The 24779-nt window shown below is 50.8% G+C and overlaps 2 protein-coding genes across 14 annotated transcripts in view; one reads left to right on the forward strand and one right to left on the reverse strand.

Moving 5' to 3' along the window:
- The window catches only part of Prpf40b (pre-mRNA processing factor 40 homolog B), a 63369-nt gene extending 47300 nt beyond the window's left edge, over positions 1-16069 (forward strand). For 3 of the 12 annotated variants that reach the window (XM_032886285.1, XM_032886271.1, XM_032886273.1), the window contains exons 2-26: positions 1952-2032; positions 2727-2870; positions 3126-3191; positions 3832-3859; positions 4071-4096; positions 4220-4330; positions 4633-4753; positions 4843-4867; positions 5067-5264; positions 5439-5565; positions 5649-5713; positions 6204-6368; positions 6468-6576; positions 6886-7036; positions 7771-7904; positions 8401-8515; positions 8661-8752; positions 13550-13666; positions 13810-13947; positions 14158-14253; positions 14428-14529; positions 14690-14867; positions 15137-15198; positions 15293-15430; positions 15513-16069. In XM_032886285.1, coding sequence (XP_032742176.1) covers positions 2015-2032; positions 2727-2870; positions 3126-3191; positions 3832-3859; positions 4071-4096; positions 4220-4330; positions 4633-4753; positions 4843-4867; positions 5067-5264; positions 5439-5565; positions 5649-5713; positions 6204-6368; positions 6468-6576; positions 6886-7036; positions 7771-7904; positions 8401-8515; positions 8661-8752; positions 13550-13666; positions 13810-13947; positions 14158-14253; positions 14428-14529; positions 14690-14867; positions 15137-15198; positions 15293-15430; positions 15513-15605 — 2619 coding nt within the window. In that variant the 5' untranslated portion in view covers positions 1952-2014 and the 3' untranslated portion in view covers positions 15606-16069. Of the gene's footprint in view, positions 1-1204; positions 2033-2726; positions 2871-3125; positions 3192-3831; positions 3860-4070; positions 4097-4219; positions 4331-4632; positions 4754-4842; positions 4868-5066; positions 5265-5438; positions 5566-5648; positions 5714-6203; positions 6369-6467; positions 6577-6885; positions 7037-7770; positions 7905-8400; positions 8516-8660; positions 8753-13549; positions 13667-13809; positions 13948-14157; positions 14254-14427; positions 14530-14689; positions 14868-15136; positions 15199-15292; positions 15431-15512 lie in introns of those variants that run through there. The other 9 variants (XM_032886276.1, XM_032886274.1, XM_032886272.1 and 6 more) reach the window with 8 other exon arrangements.
- A 212-nt stretch (positions 16070-16281) lies between these two features.
- Fmnl3 (formin like 3) overlaps positions 16282-24779 on the reverse strand; it is a 51480-nt gene continuing 42982 nt past the window's right edge. Inside the window, exons 11-27 of one of the 2 annotated variants that reach the window (XM_032886243.1) lie at positions 24615-24725; positions 24159-24308; positions 23665-23766; positions 22226-22508; positions 21733-21801; positions 21521-21645; positions 21103-21305; positions 20500-20734; positions 20318-20386; positions 20142-20222; positions 19923-20052; positions 19260-19420; positions 18877-18978; positions 18459-18551; positions 18060-18183; positions 17834-17945; positions 16282-17285 (exon numbers count right to left, since the gene is read on the reverse strand). In XM_032886243.1, coding sequence (XP_032742134.1) covers positions 17854-17945; positions 18060-18183; positions 18459-18551; positions 18877-18978; positions 19260-19420; positions 19923-20052; positions 20142-20222; positions 20318-20386; positions 20500-20734; positions 21103-21305; positions 21521-21645; positions 21733-21801; positions 22226-22508; positions 23665-23766; positions 24159-24308; positions 24615-24725 — 2130 coding nt within the window. In that variant the 3' untranslated portion in view covers positions 16282-17285; positions 17834-17853. The remainder of the gene's footprint in view (positions 17286-17833; positions 17946-18059; positions 18184-18458; positions 18552-18876; positions 18979-19259; positions 19421-19922; positions 20053-20141; positions 20223-20317; positions 20387-20499; positions 20735-21102; positions 21306-21520; positions 21646-21732; positions 21802-22225; positions 22509-23664; positions 23767-24158; positions 24309-24614; positions 24726-24779) is intronic. The other variant, XM_032886234.1, reaches the window with a different exon arrangement.

Genomic DNA, 24779 nt, shown 5'->3' on the forward strand with positions numbered 1-24779 from the left:
GAAACAGTTGTGAGGCAGCTCCTGTCCATCCAGACTTCACCTCTTCCTAGAGTTCCTGTGTTGCTCCTCAGCTTCTACAGAGGAGGAAGAACAGCCCTTTAGCTACATCTTCACCTTTTAAAAAGTGTTTGAACGAGGCATGGGCACATCTCTAATCCCAGTACCCTGGGGCAGAGGCAAGGATCTCTTGAGTTCTAAGCTGATCTGGTCTACAGAGTGACTTTCAGGGTAGCCAGGGTCATATAATGACACCCTGTCTCAAAACAACGTAAGACAAGTCTATCTGTCTGTGTCTATGCCCAGAGGCCAGAGGAAGGCAACTAGCATTTTATCCATCCCTCACTGCCAAATTTACTAGAGATAGGGCCTCTCATTGAACCTATAGGTATGCTGGCAGCCAGCAAGCCGTAATGATGGTCAGCCCTTCATAGAACTGGTGTTACAACCATGCACAATTGTCTGTCTGTCTGTATCTGTGTGAATGTGTATATTGCTGGCATCCAAACTCAGCTACTCATGCAGCAAGTGCTCTTGCCCACTGAGCCATCTCCTCAGCCACCAATAAATAAATAAGTATATACATACATACATATATATACATACATACATACATACATACATATATATATATATAATTTTCATGTATTTAAGTTTGCCTGCATGTACATTTGTGCATCATGTACTCATGGAGACCAGTAGAGTGTGTCAGATCCCTGGAACTGGGGGTATACACGGTTGTGAGCCATCGTGTGGGTGCTGGGAAACAATCCAGGTCCTCTGGAAGAGCAAGTGTCCTAACTGCTGAGAATCGTCTCCAGCTGCCCACCCTGGTATTTTGAACAGTTAATAAAACCATATAGTTGCATATTCATAAGGCATAAAATGGCATACTGTGGAAAGCCTCTTCCTTCCGTTTTTTGTATCTCTTATCACTGATATTTATACACAATAAAGTTTCACTGCACCTGGCCTCCCCCAACTTATCAGTGTATCTTCAGACGTCGGCATCGATCCGTATCTTAGTAATGAGTTTCCTCATTCTTATGAGTGTGTTCCATTTTATGTTTTCATCTGATTAGTCTTTACTGATGGACATTTCAGCTTATTCTGATTTCTGTTTATAAATATGTTAAAAAATTTTCTACATCTATCATAATATACATAAATTTTATAGAGAGAGAGAGGGAGAGAGAGAATGTGACATTTTAGAATTGGAAAGTTTTATAAAGAGATTTGCTTCATTTGTTTTAAATCCATTCAGTATTTATGGAGTACCTATTATGTGCCAGACCCTGAGGCAGGTACCAGGAATCCAGCTTTCAGCAAGCCATGTGGTCCCAGCCTCTGAGAGTGGAATGGCATCACTCTCAGTAGGGCAAATATCAGAGGAGAAATTGAAGAAAGCTATGTAAAATGTATTGTGTGGTCAGCCATTGGGGCAAGACAGGAACACTTGGACTGTGTGAGCCTGTGTCCATGGTCAGGGTGTGTAAAGGGAAGGAACTATCAGAGGTGGGACGTGGATGCGTGACTATGAGTCTGGCTGGGAGGATGCTGGTCACAAGTGACTAGGGCTGTAAAGGATTGAAGCTTCAACCCAGTAAATTGGATGAGGAAAGATGCCAACCCCTAACTGGCTTGAGAGAGGGGCAAGAGAACGGATGGGTTGAAGCCACAGGAAGAACCAGGTTCCTGTTGCAGAGCCTTCTGTGCCTCTGTGGTGGCGTTGGCAGAATGGGAACTCCGAAGGTGGAAATGATATGGTGGACTCCCATCAGCTGGCTTTCTGGGCTAGCTCGAAAGGGCTCAGGCTTGGGATGGGCAGGGAATGGGGCTTGGAGACTCCCTCCTCAACTTGTTTCTCTTTCATCCTCACCCCTTCTGCTTCCCTTCTGCAAAAGCCCATCTCTGTGCCCATCCTGGGTCCTATGACTTTTCTCTCCCTCAACAGTCGGTTCCCGATTCTGGTCCCCGGCCCCCAGCAGCGCCTGCCCCCTTCCCACCGGGGCCCCCCATGATGCCACCACCCTTCGTAAGTTTTATGTGTTTCCCTGGGCTTGGCTTTTCCAGCCTGCACCCTCAGCCCCTCCCTTCCACTGCCAAGTTGTCAGGAAGGACCTGTTTCACACCCTTTTGCTGCCTTTGGAAGATGGGTGGTGTTGAGCACTAGGGCGGGGGAGAGCTGCTTTTAAGCTCTAGTCTGTACAGTGACAATACTCCTTTTTCATTTTGTCCTTGGGTTACTAGGGGCTGGAGGTTGGAGAAATGGAAGGGGAAGACTTTCCGTAGAGTGAGGCCTGGGGAGGCTCCTTTCTTTTTCATTGTTCCTTACTGTGCTTATAAAAGCCTCTGACTTTGGGCTGGAATAGCATTGGTGGCCATGAGTCAGAAAGGGATGGAGGCAAGAGACTAGGGTCCTTGCCTTGTCCCTTCACCTGCAGGTGTCAGGGGAGTGCCGGCTCTGTTTCTTTGCCCTGTCCTCTCCCTTCCTCACTTGTTAGGAAGCTGTTTGCTTGCCATTATGCCTGAGAACTCCTGGGTTATCTGTCTTTCTCAGTAGTGAAGAGGGAGACAGTCTTATGCCTTTTACTTCTCAATGGAAAGTCTTGGAATCACCTCTAGGCCAGGATGAGGGCTGGGTAGTTCCTGAGGTAGGTGGTCCTGAGATGGGATCCTATCTAAGACAGTATCCTCTGTTTAGTTTCTTTTTCTTTCCTCATTTCCAGATGCCCCCTCCAGGGCTCCCACCTCCTTTTCCTCCGATGGGGCTCCCCCCTATGAGTCAGAGACCTCCAGCCATCCCCCCCATGCCACCTGGCATATTGCCCCCAATGCTTCCACCAATGGGGGCACCGCCTCCACTTACACAGGTAATTGATTTCACAGGGGTCATTAGCTGGGAGAGAACTGGGGAGGGGAGGGAACTTTGGCCTAGACTCGTGCCTATTTGTCTCTAAAACAGTTCTCAGGCATGGTGAATGTCCAGAACCTGAAGCCTGTCAGAGTATGTGCTCCTGGGGAGGGTCAGAACCCCAAAGGGATCTCTTAGGATCCCAACTCAAAGAGACTTATTTTGCCCAGCCCCTCCTTACCCTAACGTTGGCTGCTGGTCTTTATATCCACAGATACCAGGAATGGTCCCTCCGATGATGCCGGGGATGCTGATGCCAGCCGTGCCTGTCACTGCAGCGGTAAGCACATGCTAGGGGCTGGCAGGAAGCAGGTCTGACTTGGAATGCATGGTCATGCACTCTGTTCTTTCCTTCCTATCCTATCTCCCGTGGTCCCTGGCTGCGTTCCTCACATTCAAATCCTCGACAGCCACATACTCTGCAGTTGTGGTTTTCCACCCTCTCACGTGGGCCGAAGGCAACATGATCTCTCTCCTCACTTCTCATGCCGCCCAGCACCCTCACAGAACACACTCATCCAGATACTCCTGCACCCTAGACATGCTAAGAGGCTCCTTCATATCACATCCTTTTCCTCTGGAAGGGGCAGTGGCACCTTCTTATGCTGCTGCTCAGTGTAGTGGAGTCTTAAGTTGGTGTCGAATTTTGACATCTACTGTGAAGAGATGGATCTCAGGAGTTGACTCAACAAAATACTCTTGTGGAAAATGAAGAGAGGAACTACTATGCGATTCCCCCTGGGATCTGAAGAGTCACAGCCCTTGTGGGGGTGGAGGGAATAGGACTGTTAGTCGGCAGAGATCCCTGGGAACAGGACACACAGATCCTGGCCTGGCCTGCTTCTCTATTCCCCCATGGCCTGGGTCCTGGGGGCCACTGGGCTTGGCCCCAACCCTTCCCCCTCCTCTTTCTTCGGCAGACGGCTCCGGGTGCGGACACCGCCAGCTGTGAGTCTTCTGGGGGCCTGCTCCCCCCAGGCTCGGAGGTTGGGGGGCACAGGGGAGAGGGGGCCATGGACTGGAGCCCACGCTGGATCATGCCTGTTGGGATGTGATGGGAACAGGGGACATTTATGGGATGGAGTCAGGGAGGACTAAGTGGGGAGAAGACGGGGGTTTGGAGCAAGGGCTTAGTGGCTTTGTTTGCCTTCTTTTCTAGCTGCTGTGACTGGCACAGGCCCTCCGGTGAGTGCTTCCGGTTTAGGTTTCTGGGTACAAAGTGGGAGGGAGGCTGATGGGTAAGTCTTTGGTAAGGAAAGGTTTTGGAAAGGAGCCTTACTATAATTCTGTGCTTCTCCCCTTCCCCAGAGGGCCTTATGGAGTGAACACGTGGCCCCTGACGGGCGCATCTACTACTACAATGCAGATGATAAGCAATCCGTGTGGGAGAAGCCCAGCGCACTCAAGTCTAAAGCCGAGGTCCTGAGTGGGCTTTTCTGGTTCTTCCTTTCAGCTTCCCTGGTCCTTTCAAGTTCTCAGCCTTCCTTGAGTCTCCAACCATTCTCATTGTGGTTCCTCCGACCCCAAGCCCCTGACCACCTCCATAAATTGTAATTGCCTCCCTAGGAGCAATCTCAGGAGGTCCACTCCCCCTTCAGGCCAGGCCAGGTGACAACAAAAGCCTGCTGTCTTTACTATCTTCTACTCACTGCGTCCCCTTCACCCCCTGACAGGCTGGAGAGCTTTCCAGCTGCTGATGACTTTGACCCATTCCCTTACAGCTGCTACTGTCCCAGTGTCCCTGGAAAGAGTATAAATCAGACACAGGAAAGCCTTACTACTACAACAACCAGAGTCAGGAGTCCCGTTGGACCCGACCCAAGGACCTGGATGACCTGGAAGGTGAGGTGTCCTGGAGGTAGAGGGGGAGATCGGGCAAGACTACTGGGAGTTCTTTGCTACCCCGTGACTGCTCTCTTTTCCTCTTGCAGCCCTAGTCAAACAAGAGTCTGCAGGGTAAGTGACTTGACTATGTATCCCTCCTTCCTTGGAGCACTTGGGGGAGAAAGTGGACTCACTGTTATCCTTCCTCTGTGGGAAGAGGAACCTTATTTCTTTATGGGGTCAGCTGCTTTTAAGACCCAGGCTAGAGAAATTGGCATACCCCTACCTTCCTGTCCCTGCTTTAGTACATCACTCTTTGGCTTGTCTGCAGAAAACAGCAGACCCAGCAACTACAGACACTACAGCCACAACCACCTCAGCCTGACCCTCCACCTATACCTCCGGGTCCCATCCCAGTGCCCATGGCCCTCCTGGAACCTGAACCAGGTCGAAGTGAAGACTGTGATGTGCTGGAGGCTGCCCAACCCCTGGAGCAGGGCTTCCTGCAGCGGGAGGAGGGCCCCAGCAGGTATGGGCCCCCTCCTTTCATTCATCCGTCCTCTCTCTCTCATGTCGAGAGCCAAGTATGACCCCTGAAGGGCTTTCTGGGGAGCAAGATAAGGACAATAAGTTGCTGAGAGTGAAGGGCACTGAAAACTGTAAGGACTGTGGGCACTGTGGCTGAGTCCCTTCTGCTCCCCAGTTCTACTGGACAGCATCGGCTACCACAGGAAGAGGAAGAAGCTAAGCCAGAACCAGAGAGATCGGGCCTCAGTTGGAGCAACCGGGAGAAGGCAAAGCAGGCATTCAAAGAGCTGCTAAGGGACAAGGTGCTGGGGATTTGAAAGGTTAAGGGAAGGCCTGGAGGGTTTGAACGTTAGCAGGCTCCAAGACCTATGCCTCTCTGTTCCAGGCTGTCCCTTCCAATGCTTCCTGGGAACAGGCCATGAAGATGGTAGTCACTGACCCACGTTACAGGTACGCCTGAGGAGGAGTGGATAGTCCTTGTTGGTGAAAGCAAATGGGCTAGGAACTCCCTGAGATGTCCCAATTTGAATTGACACTCAACGGAGTTGACTCCCAATTGGGTGCTGACACTCAGGTCTAAGTGGCTGAGATGGGGTGCAAGAGAAAGAAAAGCTAGAGTAGCTCCAGGATGCACAGAGGGAAATCGTACAGCCATGAGATGCTTAGTAAATGATTACTGGCTTGAATTAAAATTAGGGAAATAGGGGCTCTAAGGAGACAAGTCTGATGGTAACTTGAGAACACTTGAAGCAAAAGGGTCCAGTATTTCTTCCCCTCACTCCTCATCCTACCCATATTCTGGACACCTGTATGCTAAGTCTATGCACGAGGCCCCACTTTGGTGCTGTGGAGACCTTTCCCCCAAGTCTGCAATCCTGCTTCATGGGCCGTCAGGGTAATTCATGCTGCATCCCCTCCTTTCCTCAACTGTCCACTCCAGTGCCTTGCCCAAACTGAGTGAGAAGAAGCAGGCGTTTAATGCTTATAAGGCTCAGCGGGAGAAAGAGGAGAAAGAGGAGGCCCGGCTGAGAGCCAAGGAGGCCAAGCAGACTCTGCAGCATTTCCTGGAGCAGCATGAACGCATGACCTCTACCACCCGCTACCGGTCAGGGAACTGTACTAGGCGGGGCTGTGCTCAGGAATCCTGAGAACACACAGGTGCATGGTCTGTTCTCTACCTACTCACAGCCCATGTGCTCCACAGGCGGGCAGAACAGACTTTTGGGGACCTGGAGGTCTGGGCTGTGGTCCCTGAGAGGGATAGAAAAGAAGTTTATGATGATGTCCTCTTCTTCCTGGCCAAGAAGGAGAAGGTAATGGACAATCACTGGCTGGATTTTCCTGCCCTCAATTTCTTGTAGACCTGGCTACTCATTTCTCTACTCAGTGTCCCTTCTCCTGAATGCGAAGCTGGTGTGGAACTTTTTCCTTCCCCACTTCCGCACTGGGCCAATAACCCTGGGTAAGGGGGGGCAAGGAGGACACTGGTCTGTGACTTGGAATTCCTCTTCTTCCTGGAACACAGAAGTCTTGAATGTTGTTTCCTAAGGTCTTCTAGCTGCCTCCTTTCCCCAGTTCCTCCTTTGCCAGCCCTGCTTCACTTTAATCCCGTGTCTTTTCAGGAACAAGCCAAGCAGCTCCGGCGTCGAAACATCCAGGCCCTGAAGAGCATCCTGGATGGGATGAGTAGTGTCAACTTCCAAACCACATGGTCCCAGGCCCAGCAGTACCTCATGGATAACCCCAGCTTTGCTCAGGACCAGCAGCTGCAGAGTAAGCCTGGCTCTCTGCTCCTCACTGACCTGAGACCTTAGAGCCTGCCCCCTTGCCTTGTGGTAATATTTGGTTACTGCTCCTCTTGGGACTCTGGGGCCTCCAAAGATTTGATGTTACCTCTCTGGTTGCCTGGTTTTGTTTGTGTGGTGCTACAGATTAAACCCTTACATTTTAGGTCCGCCTGTATTTTATTTTTTACTTTATTTTGTGATGGTAAGAATTGAACCCAAGGCCTCAGTTAGGCAAAGTACTCTACTACTGGGTTCAACCCCCATCCTGAGGTTCACAGTTTCCATGAACACTGTATGTCTTACAGGGAGATCTCTAGGGTAGAAACATGAAATCTTAGAAATGATGGTGATGGTATCTATAGTTCATGTGAGCATGGTCTGTGTGGGCCTTAGCTGTAGTTAGGAATTGTTGGCTTGTGGCCGGTCACCTTCTAAAGCTGGACTGCTTCCAGGTCCCCAAGATGCGATGCCTCAGGTTGGAGGATAGCTATGTTACACAGTGGTCTCTAAAAGCTGAATTCAACACAGTTGAATACTTGCTAATTTTTTCCAGTAAAATGAATATTCTTATGGGAGAACTGCCAGTAGAGTGACTGTACCCATATACTCCTGCTTCACCCTTCTGCCCCCTTGGAAGTCCCTAGCACCCACATGGGAAACATTCTTGTGACATGGGGTGTCCTACTGATATGGTGACTGCTAAGCTTCCCCTGCCTGTAGACATGGACAAAGAAGATGCACTCATCTGCTTTGAGGAGCACATCCGAGCTTTGGAGAGAGAGGAGGAGGAAGAGCGGGAACGCGCCCGGCTTCGGGAACGGCGCCAGCAGCGGAAGAATCGGGAGGCTTTTCAGGTATTTTCATACCCTTCATGATCAGAGCTCAGCTCAGCTCAGCTCAGCTCTGCTCTAGACCACAGTGACTCATCTCTGAACGAGGCTATATGTTGACTGGCCCCTTTCAAGTTCCGCAAGGCCACTCTATAGTAGTGCTCCTTCAGGGAGCTAAGCTGTATGTACACCCTCAGTCATGAGTGCCAGCTAGACCAAGTGTCTTCCTTCCAAGTGTCTTGAGCCAGACAGGTAGTTTTTCCTCAGCTCAGCAGTGGTTAGTAGTGGGCTGGCTAAGTTGGTCATAGCAGGAAATTATGCACCCTGAGGTCTCGGATTCATTGCCTTCAGGCTGGCTTATCGGTTGTATACTCACATTTTTCTCCTGTAGTGCCTTTGCCTACTTTGCCTGAGTTGCTTCTGCTTGTCCCTCTGCCGTTCCTTTTCACCTCCTCAGACCTGGCCGTGTTTCCCCAGCTGTCTCAGTCTCCTTTCCCTCTTCTGGCCTTTCCCTGTTCAGACCTTCCTGGACGAGCTGCATGAGACAGGGCAGCTGCACTCCATGTCCACCTGGATGGAGCTGTACCCAGCAGTCAGCACCGATGTTCGCTTTGCCAACATGCTGGGCCAGCCGGGTAAGGCAGCCAGGCTTCCCCTTGTCTGGTCTGGCTTCCTACCCTGCCAGCCTCTTTGGACCCAACTCCCTGGTCCTGTCCTTGACCCTACCCTGAGCCTTGGGAAGCTGCCGCCCGCCAGGCCCCCATCTCTCCCTTTCTGTAGGCTCGACTCCTCTGGACTTGTTCAAGTTCTATGTGGAGGAGTTGAAGGCTCGGTTCCACGATGAGAAGAAAATCATAAAGGATATTCTTAAGGTGAGGAGACCTAGGTTATTATGTATGGACAGATGGGTATAAGCCATATTCCCTGGACCAGGATTCCCCAAGTCATGTTTTTCAGAACATGGCAGCTTGCACTGGGGATACAAATAGACACGTTTTCTAGCCAGATGTAGTGCTGCATGTCAGAATCCCCAGCCCTTGAGAAACTGAGGCAGGAGGATCACCATAAGTTCAAAGCCAGTGTGAGCAAGAAAGTACCAATCAGGTTGAAGCCCTATGTCAAAAAAGAATAAAATCCAAAGCAACAGATCTTTTTTTGCTCTTACATGAGAAGCATTAGCCAGGGATAAGGGTTACTACAGAGACAGGAATCAGAAGTTAATGTTGACCCTTCCTCAGGATGAGTAGATGGAAGGGGTGGGATGCTGTAGACATAGGGGTACTGTAGGAGCAAAGGCACAGCCCTTGTAAACTCACGCCCCACACTGCACTCCTTCCCACCTGTAAGGTGTTCTGAAGAATCTGGAATGCGTGGCTAATGCTTTACAATCTGGAGGTTTCACATAAAAACCTGTTTTGTTTTGGTTTTTGAGACAGGGTCTTATGTATCCCAGGCTGGCCTTGAACTCCTGATCCTTCTTTCACTTCCCACACGCTGGGATGATAGGTGTGCACCACTATGCCTGGCTTCACGTAAATTCTGGATCTTCAGTGTCTCTTGCCAGTTTGGATGATGTCAGCACTGGGCTCGTTCTGCAAGGCATGGCATGGACACTGGCTGAGATGACACTGCCCCCTTAGAGGAAGAGGGTGAGGTGTTCTTGCCCTCACTACACCTTACTGCCTTAGTGCTGGCAAGTGTCAGCTGCCGTTCACTAGCTCATGTGCCCTGTCATCCTCTCTACTGGAGAAATAGTTATTCATATTTGTCAAACAAAGTTTAAGTGAAAGGAGCATTTTGTTCCAAAAGGAAAAAAATGTCTTTCTTTATGGAAGTAAATACTATTGTGATACATAATTCTATTAGTATCCTTATAGTAACTAATATTCTGATAGTAAACACTATTCTACTAAGTACTATATGTATTAAGATACCATATAGTACAGTCACTAAAGCAGGACCTAGGACAGAGTCCACATTAAGGACTTTTCTAAGCATCAGTTGCTTTGTTTCAGAAATGGTGAGTGTTCCACCAAGGAACCCTCAATTACCAAAGATAGCAACTCTGTCCTAAGTTGAGGGACGCAGTACTGTTAGGCAGATTGATTGCCTTACAAAGCCATGAATGTTGTACTGTAATATAGTCACCTGTTCAGTATGGACGTAAACCAATCACATTGGCTCACACCTTGAATGCCAGTGCTTGACGACGAGGAGCAGGTGAGTTGCAGGTCAGTCTGGGCTGCACAGCAGATCCTATCTAAAAACCTGAATAAATGCCCCTAAGAGTTCCAAGTTTCAAAGTCACTGTTAAGTGAGATGCATCTTCTTGTCCTGGGTTTTCTCTGATTTCTCTGGAACCACATGCCCTCTAGAGCTTTACAAAGGCTTTGGAGTGAGCTGCACTCTAGCTCACCCTTGTCTCTGGACTGGGTCTCAGTGCTCTTTAATACAAAGGTTGGAGAAGCACACCATGCCAGAGACTGGGTTAGAGGGATGCAGGAGGGGGAGGACCAGTCAGGTAGCTATTGTGGAATCTAGGTGGCAGATGAGAAGCGCAAAATGCCAGGAGTGTTGGGGGTTGGGGAGGGGGAGTGCCAGTCTGGAGGTGGCTCTTCTTGCCCTAGTTTCTTTAAAAAAACAAACAAACAAACAAACAAAAACAAAAAGGCCCACTTTGTGGGAAGGGGCTGAGAGGGGGGAATAAAAAAAAAAGATTTATTTATATAAGTACACTGTAGCTGTCTTCAGACACACCAGAAGAGGGCATCAGATCTCATTACAGATGGTTGTGAGCCACCATGTGGTTGCTGGGATTTGAACTCAGTACCTCTGGAAGAGCAGTAGTGCTCTTAACCACTGATGCATCATTTTCTAATAGAAAAGTCTGTATCTCTTTGGTGCATTAGGATACCATATATAAGATTTTTACTAAAAAATGGGCATGGTGACAGATGCTTTTTAATCCCATCACTTGGGAGGCAGGGACAGGTGGATCTGAGTTAAAGGCCCGCCTGGACTAGAGTGAGCTCTCAGACAGCCAGGACTATACAGAAAAACTTTGTCTTAAGAGATATTCATTTTAGGGGGTTGGGGATTTAGCTCAGTGGTAGAGCGCTTGCCTGGTAATCACAAGGCCCTGGGTTCAGTCCTCAGCGCTAAAAAAAAAAAAAAAAAAAAAAAAAAAAAAAAGTTATTCATTTTATGTATATGAGTACACTGCATGGGAGCCATGTGGTTGCTGGGAATTGAACTCAGAACCTCTGGAAGAGCAGTTAATGCTCTTTGTCTTAAAAACGGTGGAAGTTGGGCTAGTGAGATGGCTGAGTAGGTGAAGAGGTTCGCCAGCAAACCTGAGGACCTTAGTTTGGTCTCAGGAACCCACACTGGTAGGAGAGAATCAACTTCACATGTGCCGTATGGGCACCCACATACATACATACATACATACATACATACATACATACATACATACATACAATAAATGTTTAGACTTTGGGGTAAACCTGCTAATATAAGATTTCCACACTGTTTTGAGAAGCGAATGGCAGTATATTGTTAAGTGTTAAAGATTAAGCAGCAAGGGCTGAACCAAAAGAACTGGCTACAGAAGACCAGCATTCCATTTGGGAAGTGACTCTTAAAGCAGCTGGGCTGGAAGGAATAAAGCAAATGAGGTACAGATGCCTCTCCTGAGGTAGCTTGCTGTTAGCCAGAGTAACCAATGGCCTGCAGGTTTTGTCCACACCAAAGCAGTTATTTTGGCTTTCTATCCTTGATTTCGGCTTCTGGCCATGGAGGCCAGATGATCTTAGGAGTTCCTGTGGCCATCCAGTCACATGAACTGTAGGGATGCCTCTCATCTTCTACGACAACACGGGTCCCTGAACTTGGAGCAGATAGAAGTCTGGAGATGTGGGCTAAAGGATTAATGATGGGCAGGAGAGCTGCATGACAAGATTAGCCAGGTTGGCATGGGTTGGAAACTGCTAGGGAAGATGTAGATCAGGTAAGGGTTTTTTTTTTGTTTTTGTTTTTTTAAGTTAGTGTCAAGGCGGACGGGAGAGATGGCTCAATGCTCAGGAATACTGACTGCTTTTCCAGAGGTCCTGAGTTCAATTCCCAGCAACCACATGGTGACTCACAACCATCTGTAATGAGATCTGATGCCCTCCTTCTGGTGTGCCTGAAGACAGCTACAGTGTGCTTATATATAATAAATTTTAAAAAAATGTTAGTGTCAGGGCAATTCTCAGGAACACATGCTCACACGAGGGAAGTGACCAAACCAAAAAAAGACCCTGAGAGGAGAGTACTGCATACATTTCACAATAATTTGTTCACTGGCCCAAAAACCTCTCTGCCAAATTTATCTCGAACTTAGGAACCTCATTTCCTCTGTAAACTGGGGATAATTCATATAATTCTAAATAACATTTAGAATTTTTTTAACGTCAAGTGTCTTGCTTATAACAATCTCTTAATGTTTACTTCTTTTCCTTGTGCTGTGTCTAAGGAATTGAAACTGAGGAAAAGAAGCAGTTAGCTAGCTTGAGGAGCTAAAAGCAGGATAGAGGGATAATCTAAGTGAAGTGAGCTGTGTGCTTCTGGGAGGAGAGAGAAGAGGATGTAGTGCAAGCCTTCCCCCAAAGAGGCCTATTCTAGGGAGGGCAGGGCTGTCACACAAGCATAAGGACCCGTGCTGAAGTCCTCAGCACCTACAGAAAGTTTAGGCATACATGCAGCCCCAGCCTGAAGGCAGGGCAGAGACAATCCTAGTCTGATAGTGTGACCACAATGAAGAGACTCAGTTTCCGTGAGACTCAAGTCTCAAGGCAGGGAGACAGCAGTAAACCCAAAGTCCTCTGGCTGTGGCCTCACTCATCCAGAAAGGATGTGTTCAGGAAGGGCTGAGCCTTGACTGAGAAAGGATTCCTGGGGAAAAGCAATGTAGGACTGCAGGAAGCCAGCTGTGTGGAAGGGCAGGAAAGCTGGCCTGTGACCCAGCATTCCACTTACCTCCTACATTAGCTTCGCCACGTGACTTTACTCGCCTGCACCTTGCCTTCACAAGCATATAGAGGCTGGCCGTGTACTTAAGACAATGAACATTTTTTAATGTTGCTGGAGAGCTAATCACTTGATGGCCAACATCGCTTTCAGGACCTATGCAATCAGGGTGGGTGTAGTGCCTGAAAGCAGATTTGGGATTTAGAGCCAGGATAGGATAAAACAAGTGGTTTCATTTGTCTTGTCTGCATAAAATTAGATGGCTGACCTAGTATGACAGGATTAGTAGAGAAATGTGTGAAGCATTCAGTACAAGAGGCAAAGGGTACAGACCAGATGTTAAGCATGCATGGCAACTTCCATGAGCAGCAGGAAGGCCCAGCTGTGGCCAGAGGAACAAAGACGTAATTGTAAAAACTCAGTCATCTATCAAGACGCAAGATACTTCCTGACTCTTTTGGCTCCATGTGCGTCCACACAGGTCGGAATGGGCCTGTCAGATGAAGACTTAGCATGGTTTCTAAGGTGTGTCACACAGTCTTATGGATCCTTTTTGAGGGCAGAGGCTTGAACACCTTGTAGCCTGATTCTTTTTGCCCATTGGCCTTGGGTCTTGGGCCTGTGGTGCCCCTGGCCTTCACACACTGCTGTGCCCACAGGACCGGGGCTTCTGTGTGGAGGTGAACACAGCCTTTGAGGACTTCGCCCACGTCATAAGCTTTGACAAGAGGGCTGCTGCGCTGGACGCAGGCAACATCAAGCTGACCTTCAACAGTGTGAGGGGCCGGGCCGGGCTGGGTGGTCCTCTCTCTTACCTCAGTGTCTTGTTCCTAACTGCCCTGCTGGTTATCTTGGGATTTAGACCTGCCTTCCTGCCTCTTGAGGCACTCCTGACCCTGCTGTTTCTTTTTGCCTTCAGCTGCTGGAAAAAGCAGAGGCACGGGAGAGGGAACGGGAAAAGGAGGAGGCCCGAAGGATGCGGCGCAGAGAAGCTGCCTTTCGAAGCATGCTGAGGCAGGCCGTGCCTGCTCTGGAGCTGGGCACTGCCTGGGAAGAGGTCAGAAGCACAGCCTGGCCCCAATCACCCTCAGGCCTGAGGGCAGCGAAGCTTCTCCACCACTGAGGGCCCACCCCAGTCACAGCACAAGCCCTGGGCCAGCTCCAGTTCCCTTCCTTCCTCTGCCCCAGCCCTGCCCAGTTCTCGTGGCGGTGTCCAAGCTGGTCCAGGCAGGCCCTAGTCTGATCAGCAGTGCTCTCCCCGTTCAAGGTCCGTGAGCGCTTTGTGTGCGACTCAGCCTTTGAGCAGATCACCCTGGAGTCGGAGCGGATCCGGCTCTTTCGGGAGTTCCTGCAGGTGCTGGAGGTAAGGTACTTGGCCACCCTCATCTATGTACCTTGGAACTCCTAGGCCTGCATGAGACCTTCAGTCGCTTGTCACCATGAAGGCCCTTTTACCTGCCCAGCCAAGGAAGGGGAGGGCTGAGGGTGCCCGAGAATAGACAGAAAGCAAGGTTCTTACCTCTCCCTCTGCCTCTAGCAGACTGAATGCCAGCACCTCCACACCAAAGGCCGAAAGCATGGCAGAAAGGGCAGGAAACACCATCGCAAGCGTTCGCACACCCCCTCAGTGAGTCGGCAGGTAGAGGGACATGGGTGAGGCGGGACTGTTTCATACAAATTAAACACATCTTTCCCTATACATTACCTCCTTGGCTCTGGACTCCCTGTCCCCAGTTCCCAGATGAGGGCTTCTGGAAGACAGAACCTCTGGGCTGACCGGTATCTACTCATCTGCCCAGGGCTCTGAGTCAGATGAAGAGGAGCTGCCCCCACCATCCCTCCGGCCCCCCAAGCGGAGGCGGCGGAACCCTTCAGAATCTGGCTCTGAGCCTTCCTCCTCACTTGATTCAGTTGAAAGTGGGGGTGCTGCCCTTGGAGGACCAGGCTCCCCATCTTCCCACCTTCTTCTTGGGTCAGGTAAGCAGTTTCTAGGAGCCTGGGAGCTGGAGTGCTGGAGTAGAGACCCCTGAGGCTTGTCCGGGATTGGGAGGGTCTCGCTGTGTAGCAAGACTTCCTGTCCCTGCCCAGGCAAGGATCTAGGTGAAGGAAGGAAAGCCAGACTCAGACTTCCTCAGACCACATCTACAAAGAATGTATAGGCAGAGGGTGAGCCTTCTTTTCCTCCCAGCGGGGTTCAGCATGGAGGTTTGTTTTTTGTTTTTTGTTTTTTTTTGGTAAACCTGTAGATCATGGTCTTTGGAAAACCAAGAAACCAAAAAAGAAAACTAAGAAAAGAAGACACAAGTCGGTGAGTGGAGGAGTCGTCTCGAGGCCCTGCAGTCATTTCACCTGCCTCCCAGCTGTGCTGCTCAACTGCTGAGATGGGCTCTGAACTCTTACAGACCAGTCCGGACAGTGAGACGGACCCCGAAGACAAAGCCGGTAAGGAGAGTGAAGACAGAGAACAGGAACAGGACAGGGAACCCCGGCAGGCAGAGCTCCCTAACCGTTCTCCAGGCTTCGGAATCAAGAAGGAGAAGGTGAATGGGAGGACCTGGCTTTCGCCCCAGCCTGTGACACACTGTCCAAGGGGCTCAGGTAAGTCACACCTTTGCTCAACAGACAGGCTGGGACACTTCGGAAAGCGAGCTGAGTGAGGGGGAGCTGGAGAGGCGAAGGCGGACACTCCTACAACAGCTGGACGACCACCAATGACCCCACGAGCTACTCTGCCTTGGGACTTCGTGAGGCAATGGCTTCAGGGTGGCCTCAGCATCTGCCTCAGACTCCTTCGTCTGTCTGGTCTGTGTCCATTTTCCCTATAGTAGCCCACCCCAACGCACTGCCGTGAGCGCCTCTCGAGGTTGCTCTTGGTGTTCAAGGGTCCCCTAGTTCTCAGACAACTAGTGCAGTCCTTGCCCTCAGCCCCAGACCAGAGACGGGCAGTCTATACCACATGGGGTGGGTGATGCCAGTAGATAGTGTGAGAAGGGGTCTCCAGGAAAGAGACAGGCTGGTTGGACACAGCCTGGGTGGCCGAGGGCAGGGTCCTCACCCTCTAGCATCAGTGCCTGCTCTTGCCTGACCTGGTCCTGGGGCTCTACCACTGCTTCCTCTCCCTTGGGACCCGATGTATGTGTTCTGTTTTGTTTTTTAAATAATATTTATAACATGATCTACGACTTTGTCCACTTCCTGTGCTATCCACTGGGGACCAGCAGAGGGCACCACTGTTCTGACAGCTTTCTCCCTGTGGTGTTAAAGCCCACACAGCTAGGCCCCTCTGACACCTAGACTCATCACTCCTGAAATGGAGGAAAACACTTCCTACCCACACTCATCCTCGTGGCCACCCTACCTGACGCAGAGAAGACAGCGCGGTGCACACGACTTTGTTGAGAGGTCTGGGGTTTATGTACAAGGAAGGAAATGGTACATGTACAAGACAAAGTGCCCTGCATTCCCTTCCAGGGTCAGGAAGCCCAGCAGGGAATTGAGCAGTCAGTCTGTGAGGATCCTCTGTTGCCCGTTCCTGGGCCAGAATCCACAGGCTGAGGAAGGTGAGACTGCTGGCACATCCTTCCTCTAGCAATCTTGGAGCTGGTACAGACAGTGCTTCTGCTCTTCAGTCAGTGGGAAGACAGTGGGCAGGGTGGGGTCCAGGCCCTTCCTGTCATTGTTTGGAGCAGGAAGTGCCCATCCAGGGGGTGGCCACCAGGGGTCAGCTGGTCCCACTGCCACCCACTCTCCATGTTAAATGTTAGCCCTTCCCTTTCCACTTTTGAAAGCCTCAAATCTTCTCCCACAACACTTTGGTTTTAAGGAAGTGGAGCAAGAAGCTCCTGCAATACAATATTGGCAGAGTCCAAGGGTCCATCAGTCTGAACACTCTCTAGACTAGTGCTGTGTGTGTGTGTGTGTGTGTGTGTGTGTGCTGGGGGCGGGGCGAACAGTATTTCTCATGGGATGTACATCCTCCTCCTCTTATCCCATGAGACTCTAGGGGAGAGACCCTCAATGAGCTGAAGTTGGAAGTGGTTTTTCCCAGCCCTGAACTGACCCCCCTTCAGGAACTGAAGTTGAAGACTGGGGGCAAAGTGCACTTTGCGGGTGGGGCACTAGGGGAATGCTAGGCCCCTACAGACCTAGTGCCCACAGTGGCACAGGGACGAGTCAGCCTTAGAGCTGGAGCAGCTGCAGCTGGGACAACATAGCCTTCTGCCGGGCCCTGGGCAGTGGGTTCATTGTCCATGTCTGCAGGACTCTGAGAATTAAAGTACTCCTGCCTCCAAGAGGATCTCAATGGGGACCTGGAGCCCAAGGAGGGCCACTGGGTGGTACAGCACTCACTCCTGGCTTGGCTGTGAGCGACCATGGGTTGATGATGGTTGAAGCCTGTGGGGAAAACAAGCGCATGAACAGTGAACAGGCAGAGAGACTGAGCAGGACAGCACCTGAGGAAGTAGTCAGCCATGAAGAAGGTAAGGGAGGATCTTGGAGGGAGGCTTGAGGACCAGCTAGAAAAACTGCTGGAGCTCTTTTCAGAGGATAGCATAGGAAACTAAAGGCCACCCAGGAAAAGACTGTAAGTCAACTAGATGTCAAGTAGCAGAGGTCAAAGGACATCTATCCTTGAATAGGAGCTACTGCCAGAGCTCTTAGGAGGGCCCTAAGGGAGCCCAGGACCCAAGATATCTTGGGTCTGTGAATGGAGCCTCAGTAATAAAAATCATTAGGTCTTGCCTGCTCTGGCATAGCTCCCAACCCTGGCCCAGAGACACCTTAGCCCTTGGATCTTAGTAGTTAGGACAAAATTAGTGGGGGGACACATGCAGGGATACACTGTGTTTCTCAGAGCATGCAGCATGCAAAGTGTGTCTCCATCACTGGGAGACGCTACCAGTGATTCCAAGGCATGAGAGGGCAGCTGTAGTGCCCAGTACCTGTCAGGGCCCTGTGAGGGCTAACAGTTTGACTCATCATGGTGAGCTGCATCACAGAAGAAGCGTGAGCCCCGCTTGGCAGTACGGGCCGTGAAAGGGACACTCTTCAACACTATGGCCCAGGAGAGACATTGATCAGGTTTTGTGGGGAAATAGACTAGGAAGAATGGCCAAAAGGGGGTTAGGTCAGGCCCTAGGAATTAGGCCCAATGGACAAATGTCCCACCTGTAATGATGTCCTCAATGGCACCATCCTTCCCCTCATAAACAGGCCGGTGTTCCTTAGCTTGGCGCCGCCTCAGCTCTGCAATCAGCTCCTGCTGCTGCCATTTGTTCCGCTGGGATGGAGTCTAAGGCCAGATATTAGAAGGGGAAGGAAGTCATCACTAACCCAACAAGCAACTGGTTCCTGTCCCAAGATGTAGGCTGAAGATGACCCTGTTGAGAGTAACCCTGTGTCCGCCCTCCCTCTGGACTCTCACTGTCAGCTACTCCGAGGGAGGGGGGTAGGGAGGGACAGACAGCCAGAGTGCACGCATGTGTCTTGGTTTTCCATGTCCTTTCTGGCTTCCTCCATCCTCAATTCTTTGTCCTGCCCTCCAGACCAGCTCTTGGTCCCACCCACCTTGGCATCCAGCTTCTTGGCTTCCTGAGCCAGCTGCTTCTCCCGCATTACCTCCTCTTGTTTCTTACGGGCTTCATTCTCTTGTTCTGCTTCCTTAGAGAAGACCAAGAGAGGGGGAGCTTAAGGCTTTCACAGGCTGGGAAGGGAGGGGCTGACACTAAGCATGAAGTGTGGGTGGCAGAGGGACCAGCTAACCCCAGGTGGCCACTCTCTGGAGGGGTACTTCCTGCTCCAAACAATGAAAGGAAGGGCCTGGGCCCCCACCCTGCCCACCAGTCTACAGTTAAGAGGCCTGTCGCTGGCTTCCATGGTTCCTTCCCTAGACCTCAGGAACTGGAAAAGACTCAGACTTGAAGCCTAGGCACTTTCTTGACTAATCTTCTACAGACCAAACTCCTGAAACATTTCTTCAACTTACCTTGTAAGAACGAATGAATCGGACAAATACTGGGAAAAATACAGAGGGAGGTGTGGTCTTGGGACTCTCGCCAAAGTAGCGCACAACTGCATTGTAGGCCTCCTGTGTAAAGGGCAGACAGAGTCATCCCAGTGGGTAGCAGCCAGCTCTCACGTATGGACAGAAGGCCCACAGAAAGCAAAGCCGAGAGGAAAACCAACCACCTCCTGAGTCCTAACTTCAGACATGAATGTCTGCTATCCCTAAAGTCCCTTGTTATTACCCCCTCACCTTCCCCATACTGCTGGCCAGCTGCCCGCTACAGGAGTTGGATGCCTTACCTGAAGTGGCCTAGTGTGTTGGCTCAGATGTTTGTTGCCTCCCTCCCCTAATTCCTTGCTCACCTCAGCAGTTTTGGCATCACGCTGGAGCTTGTCCAGTTTGCCTTCATTGGTACTAAGGAAGTTTCGCAGAACGTTGTTGTCATGAATGCTGCATTCCCGCCGAATCAGCTCCATTCCCCGGCCCAGCTCTTTGACGTCTAGCAGCACGTTCTCCAGGGACACTATGTACAAGAGGCCTGGCTGAGGCCTACCCAGGACTACAGTGCATTTATCCCACCATGTCTGCTTGACATAGACTTCATGATGCACATACAGAGAAGTGCATGTCAAGCAGGCAGCAGGAAGGATGGAGGGTCAGAGTTCATGGACCCAAAAACAAGGTAGCAAAGGAAGGAGGCTGGCCTCCAAACTGGAGCTGCCTGGGCCTGCTATTTGTGGGCAGGACAGAAACAGCAGTACTGTGTGCCTGTCTGTAGGGGGCTTTACAGGTTTTCTAGTCACATCACATACATGATAGAGAAATACTATCTCTGGGCCAGTCTAAGGGAAGCCTGATCCTACTTGAGCCCAGAAGAAGGCTTGCTCTCTTTGGAGTAGCCCCTGCTCGTAGCTTTAGCAGAAAGCTTTGAAGAAGTAAGAAAGAAGAGAACAAAAGCCAGCAATGAACCCAGGAATTCTTCTTGCTCAGCTTCCTGGGGTTGTCCTGGGAGAGGGAGCCCTCACCTGCTGCAGCCTTCTCCACGAAGTGCAGCTCCTGCCAGAAGTTAGCCAACTCTGGGTATTTCTCCTTCACCGTCAAGGCGATGAAGTGCAGCAGTGTCATTTTCCGGTCAGTGGACTTGGTGTCTAACAGCTGAAAGGGAGTGGTCCCAACAGAGCTAGGCACTCTGGCTCTGACACTGGTGTCCCAGGCTTCCTGCACATGCTGCCCCGCCATCTTACCAGGTCCAGGCTCTGGAGCTTGAAGCCATATACAGCACCTCGCTTGCTGCTGTTCATGTAGTTCCCCAATGCGAGAATGATCTGTTCATAAGATGCAAGGAAGGCAGGTCACAGCAAGCCCCGAGGACCCACCCAGGACCTGAGGTCCACCAGCACCAGTGACTCCCTTTCCCAACCTCCAGCATCTGCTTCAGTTTCTGTGAGGACTTGACGGAGGCAGAGGCTGCAATGATGGCATTCAGTTGCTGAAAGACAAGACGAACACTGTGACGCCCAGATTAGGAGGAGGAGGAGGAGGAAGGACAGTGGATGTGTGACAGGTGACAGCAGTGGATAGTGATTAGGGAAGAGGGTGTACCGGTGTGAGCATCTGCAGATTGTCCTGGAAGTTGCCCAGAAAGGCCATGCCGGCCATTCGCTGGGTCAACCGTTCCACCTTGCTGAAGAGCAACATGAAGCGGTCCTCAGCGGCCAGCTCCTCTAGGGGCTGTCGTTCTCGCTCATACTGCCGCAACAGTTTCACCTCAGCCTCTGTAGGCAGGAAGCGCATCAGGCATTCCACGAAGTCTACAGGTAGTGTCTGTAAGTCAAACCTGTGTAGGATGAACAGCACAGTACTTCAGGTCTGACCTCTGTCTACATCTTCCCCTCATCCTTAGGAGGACTGGAGAGCAATACACAGGACACAGCTAGAGGCAGAGCACCATTGCTTCAGGACTGGCTCTCCTGTCTTTGCTCTCTGCTAACATGGTGACACACTCTTTCTTCTGCGCTGAACATGCAGCTTCTCTCCCTGAGCCTGAGATTCAGACTGGAGTCAGTACGCTCTGCTCTGGTCAATGGTAATGGAGAAGGATGAGCAAGTCCTATCAGGAACCTTGGAATCTAGGGAGACCCAGCAGCTGTGGGAACTGGGACAACAGCTGTCTGGGGACCAGGGCCAAGTTGGTGGGAGCCTCACGTGTGGATGGCCCTGCAGATCTCCTCAGCTGTGCGCCCAGCCTTGCGAAGGGTGATAGCCAGGTTCTTGGCACGATTGGCTTCCAAAAGGGTCACCTTGCTGGCAGCCTTTTGTGCTGTCTTATTCTTGGAGCAGATGAGGTCAAGGGCAGGACCCTGGGCTTTTGTCTTAAATAATTCTTCAAACTTGTCCAGGTCTAAGTCCTGGCAGAAATAGATAAGAATGGACAATGTTGAAGGCTCAATGACAATACCCACTGACCATGCCCTGCAGGGATCCAGTCCTGGCTCCTAGAGCTGATAATGGTGTCAGTCCTGCTCTGCCTAAAAGCTTTTCCAAGTCTAGAAGATCTGGCTCTAAAGTTATCTTGGTCTCCAGGCCACAAACCCCACCCTTCTGGACCCCAGACCCCTGTTACCTCCAAGATCTTCTCATCATCAAGTTCACTGAAGACAGTGCCATTGATCTGATTGGGTTTCAGTGCTGTCCAGTTGAAGACTGGCAGCCGGAACTTGGTCTTGATAGGTTTCTTGATGCGAATGGCTAGGTTTTGGAGGGAGGACAACAGGTGTGAGGTAAGAGCTGAGGAAAAAATCCAATAGCATTGCCCAGAGCCCTAAGGACACTCACCAGACAGGCCCACTGTCAACACCACAGAAGGAGCAGCACCAGGAAGAGGTGGGGCAGGGGGACATTTGTCTGGGAAGAATAAATGCCATTATGACCCACAGTCCTAAGGCTCCAGGCTGCCCAAACTCTGCCTGCCTCCCTCTCCTTAGAGACCCCAAGAGGAGTGCTATGACACTGGGCAAGTTAGTCCCAAAAGTACACTGAGGGGAGAGCCAGAGCTAGTCCTTGATGGAGTTTCTTCTGTCACAGCTGAGCCCTCCGCTTGGCTGCCTTCAGAATAATTAAGAGCAGCCCCTCAGAGATCCTTGAAGCAGAATCTGCTCCCAGCATTCCTTCATCTATTTCCCACAAACACTGGTCCTCCCTTAGCCCTCTCATCCTGACTTGATACCCTCCTAGCCCTCAAATGATGCTATTTCCCAGCTGTTTCCTGAGAAGGATGGTCCTGGCCTCACAAAAAACCTGCCCCTCCCCGCCTGGAAGTCCCAGTTACCTGGTAGTGGAGGAGGGGGTGGGGGCAAAGGCGGGGCTGGTGGAGGAGGCAGAGGAAGAGTCTCCTCAGCAGGTGGGGCTGGAGCCAGCAGGTCCAGGTCCGAGGGTGTCGAGCCTTCAGTCAGCTCTGTAGGGCCTACCCTGGCTAGGGCCTCGCTCCCACCCATGGATTCCAGGCTCCGGGCACTTGGCTCCAGGTGGCATCGGCGCTGGAAGGCCTCCTCCTTCTCCTTAATGAGCCTCCGAAGGGTGTGCACCTGGTTGCTTGTGTTCTCGTATGTCTCCTAGCAGGCAGACAGCAACATTGAGGGAGAACAGGCTGCAGGCTCCAGTCAGTTCCCCTGGGAGTCAGAATTCCTAGCCAACAGACTCTCCTCTCAGGAAGGGTCATCTCAGTGAGGGTGCTCAGAATAGAAGAAATCCAGATGAGGAACAGCAAAGCTGGAGTGTGGTAGAACAGAAGAGTAAGCTCGCTTCCACTGGTATTCTGATATGTCCTTTTTCTCTGCTCGTCTGTTCTCACTGCATAGGCCCCTCAGGCCTGAAGAAAAAGGATGCCCCTTTGAAACTCCCATTGGTCTCCTGCTAGATGGGCACTGCTGCTCTCTCCACAGACCTTAGGTCGTTATTGATTTTATTTCATTGGCTGTGGATAATGATCAGGTGGGTGCTTCATGGATAAGCCTTTGTAGTCTCTATATCCTTCCTGCTCCCTCTCTGGTGCTAGGCGGGGATAAGCAGATACACACTGAGCTGAGCTCAGTAGCCAACATAACCATATTCTGAGACACGGAGGTTGTGGGTTAGCTTTATAACTAAGGTATAAAGTTAGGAGAAAGAACGTAAGAGACTGAAATATGAGAAGCACTGCCCTCCAGGACACTGGGAGACGGTGATAAACAGGTGGGCTACTCTAACCATGCCCAGTAAACAGCTGAGAAGCATATGAAGAACAAGCCAGCAAGTGGGCAGGAAGAAGATGACTGGCCTGCCCTGGATTCTAGGGTTCCATGAGCACATTATCTGCCCCCATTCTCTTCTGGGTCTGGCCAATTCCAGCTTCAAGATTCTTTCTCAAGATAAAATCATGGGAAGGAAGCGGGGCAGTGGTGGTGCACACCTTTAATCCCAGGATTTGGGACGCAGAGGCCAGAGGGATCAAGGTAGCCTGGTCTACACAGTGAGTTCTAGAACAGCCAGGGCCACAGAAAGAAACCCTGTCTCAAGAAGAAGAAAAGAAAGAAGGAAGGAGAAGGAAGAAGTAGAGAGGAAGAGAGGAAGAGGAGGAAGAAAAACAAACAAACCAGGAGCTAGGGGTGGATCATCAGGTCACCTTTGCCTGAGTGCTCAGCTCAGAGCAGTATCTTCCCTTGACAAGATTTGGGAAGAGAAGAAGTCCTGAGGCGCTGGAACCTGGGTCCCACTGCCCCCTCCCCTTACCTTGATGCTCTCCAGCTCCTTTTCCCGCTGTAGCAGCTGCTTCTCCAGTTCTGCCACCCGCATCATATTCTCATTCTCCAGGTCCAGAAGCTTCTCTGTGAGCTACAAAATGGGCAAGGCATGTTCAGAGCTGTGTTCAAGCCCAAACACTCGGCATAACTTAAAGCCAAACCAGGACCTGAAAAGCTATGTTCAAAAGGCAGCCTTATTCAGGTGGCTTCCCTACATGACTCTCAGGGTTCAGCAGTCCTGACACTATGAAACAGAAACAGATACAAGGCATAGTCTGTCTCAAGTTCAAGGCCAAACCCAGCCATAGAGGTCAGCGCATTCTGGTAAGGAGTGCTCAGTGGCTTGGGCCATAGTCTAGAGAGGCTCAGTGGTCTCAAGGTTTCCCGTGGCTCAATCTGGAGGCAGGGAGGTCAGCTGCCAGGAACCCAGCTGTGCCCATCCTCCCGGCCTTTCAGAGGCTCTGGCAAGCAAAGAACACTTACATGAGACACATGCTCCTCCAGTTCTTCCACCTTTTCCAGGGCTACATTCTTGGTTTCCGCATCCTCCAATAAGCCCCCCACGTCAAACACATTGTCCAGGTATGCCTGAATCTGCACCTGTAACTTCTCGCTCTCCGTGTGCCTTGACTTCTGTGGAAAAGCAGAGAGCAGCATGTACGGAGTCAGCACAGGCCTCCTGGAAACTCTCAGTACCCCATCATTGCTTCACAACTCCCTCTTAGCATGTGACCAGTGTCTTCCAGACATTGGAAAAAGGGTCCCAGTCCCAGGCCAAGGACAGGCAGGTTCCAGATCCATTTAGGACTATATTCTTATTTGTTTTTAAATATTCTTATTAAAACCAAAACCAAAAACCAAAAAACCCACGCTCTTTGTGTGTGTTGTCTAAGCTGATTCCCTACCCTGAGACTTCACCTTTCCAAGATCATAGCTTACCTGTAGGAATTCCTCCAGCCCCAACTTGGTAAACTCATATTGCAGGTGGACCCGGAAGTTCATGTCCTCTACCGAGTGTACCACAATGTTGATGAACTGCATGCAGGCCACCTGGGGAAAAGTGGCACTCTCAGAACACAGTGTGGCCCTGGCTTCGAAGGCTAC

This window comes from Rattus rattus, chromosome 1, assembly GCF_011064425.1.
Source record: "Rattus rattus isolate New Zealand chromosome 1, Rrattus_CSIRO_v1, whole genome shotgun sequence".
Taxonomy (NCBI): Eukaryota; Metazoa; Chordata; class Mammalia; order Rodentia; family Muridae; genus Rattus; species Rattus rattus.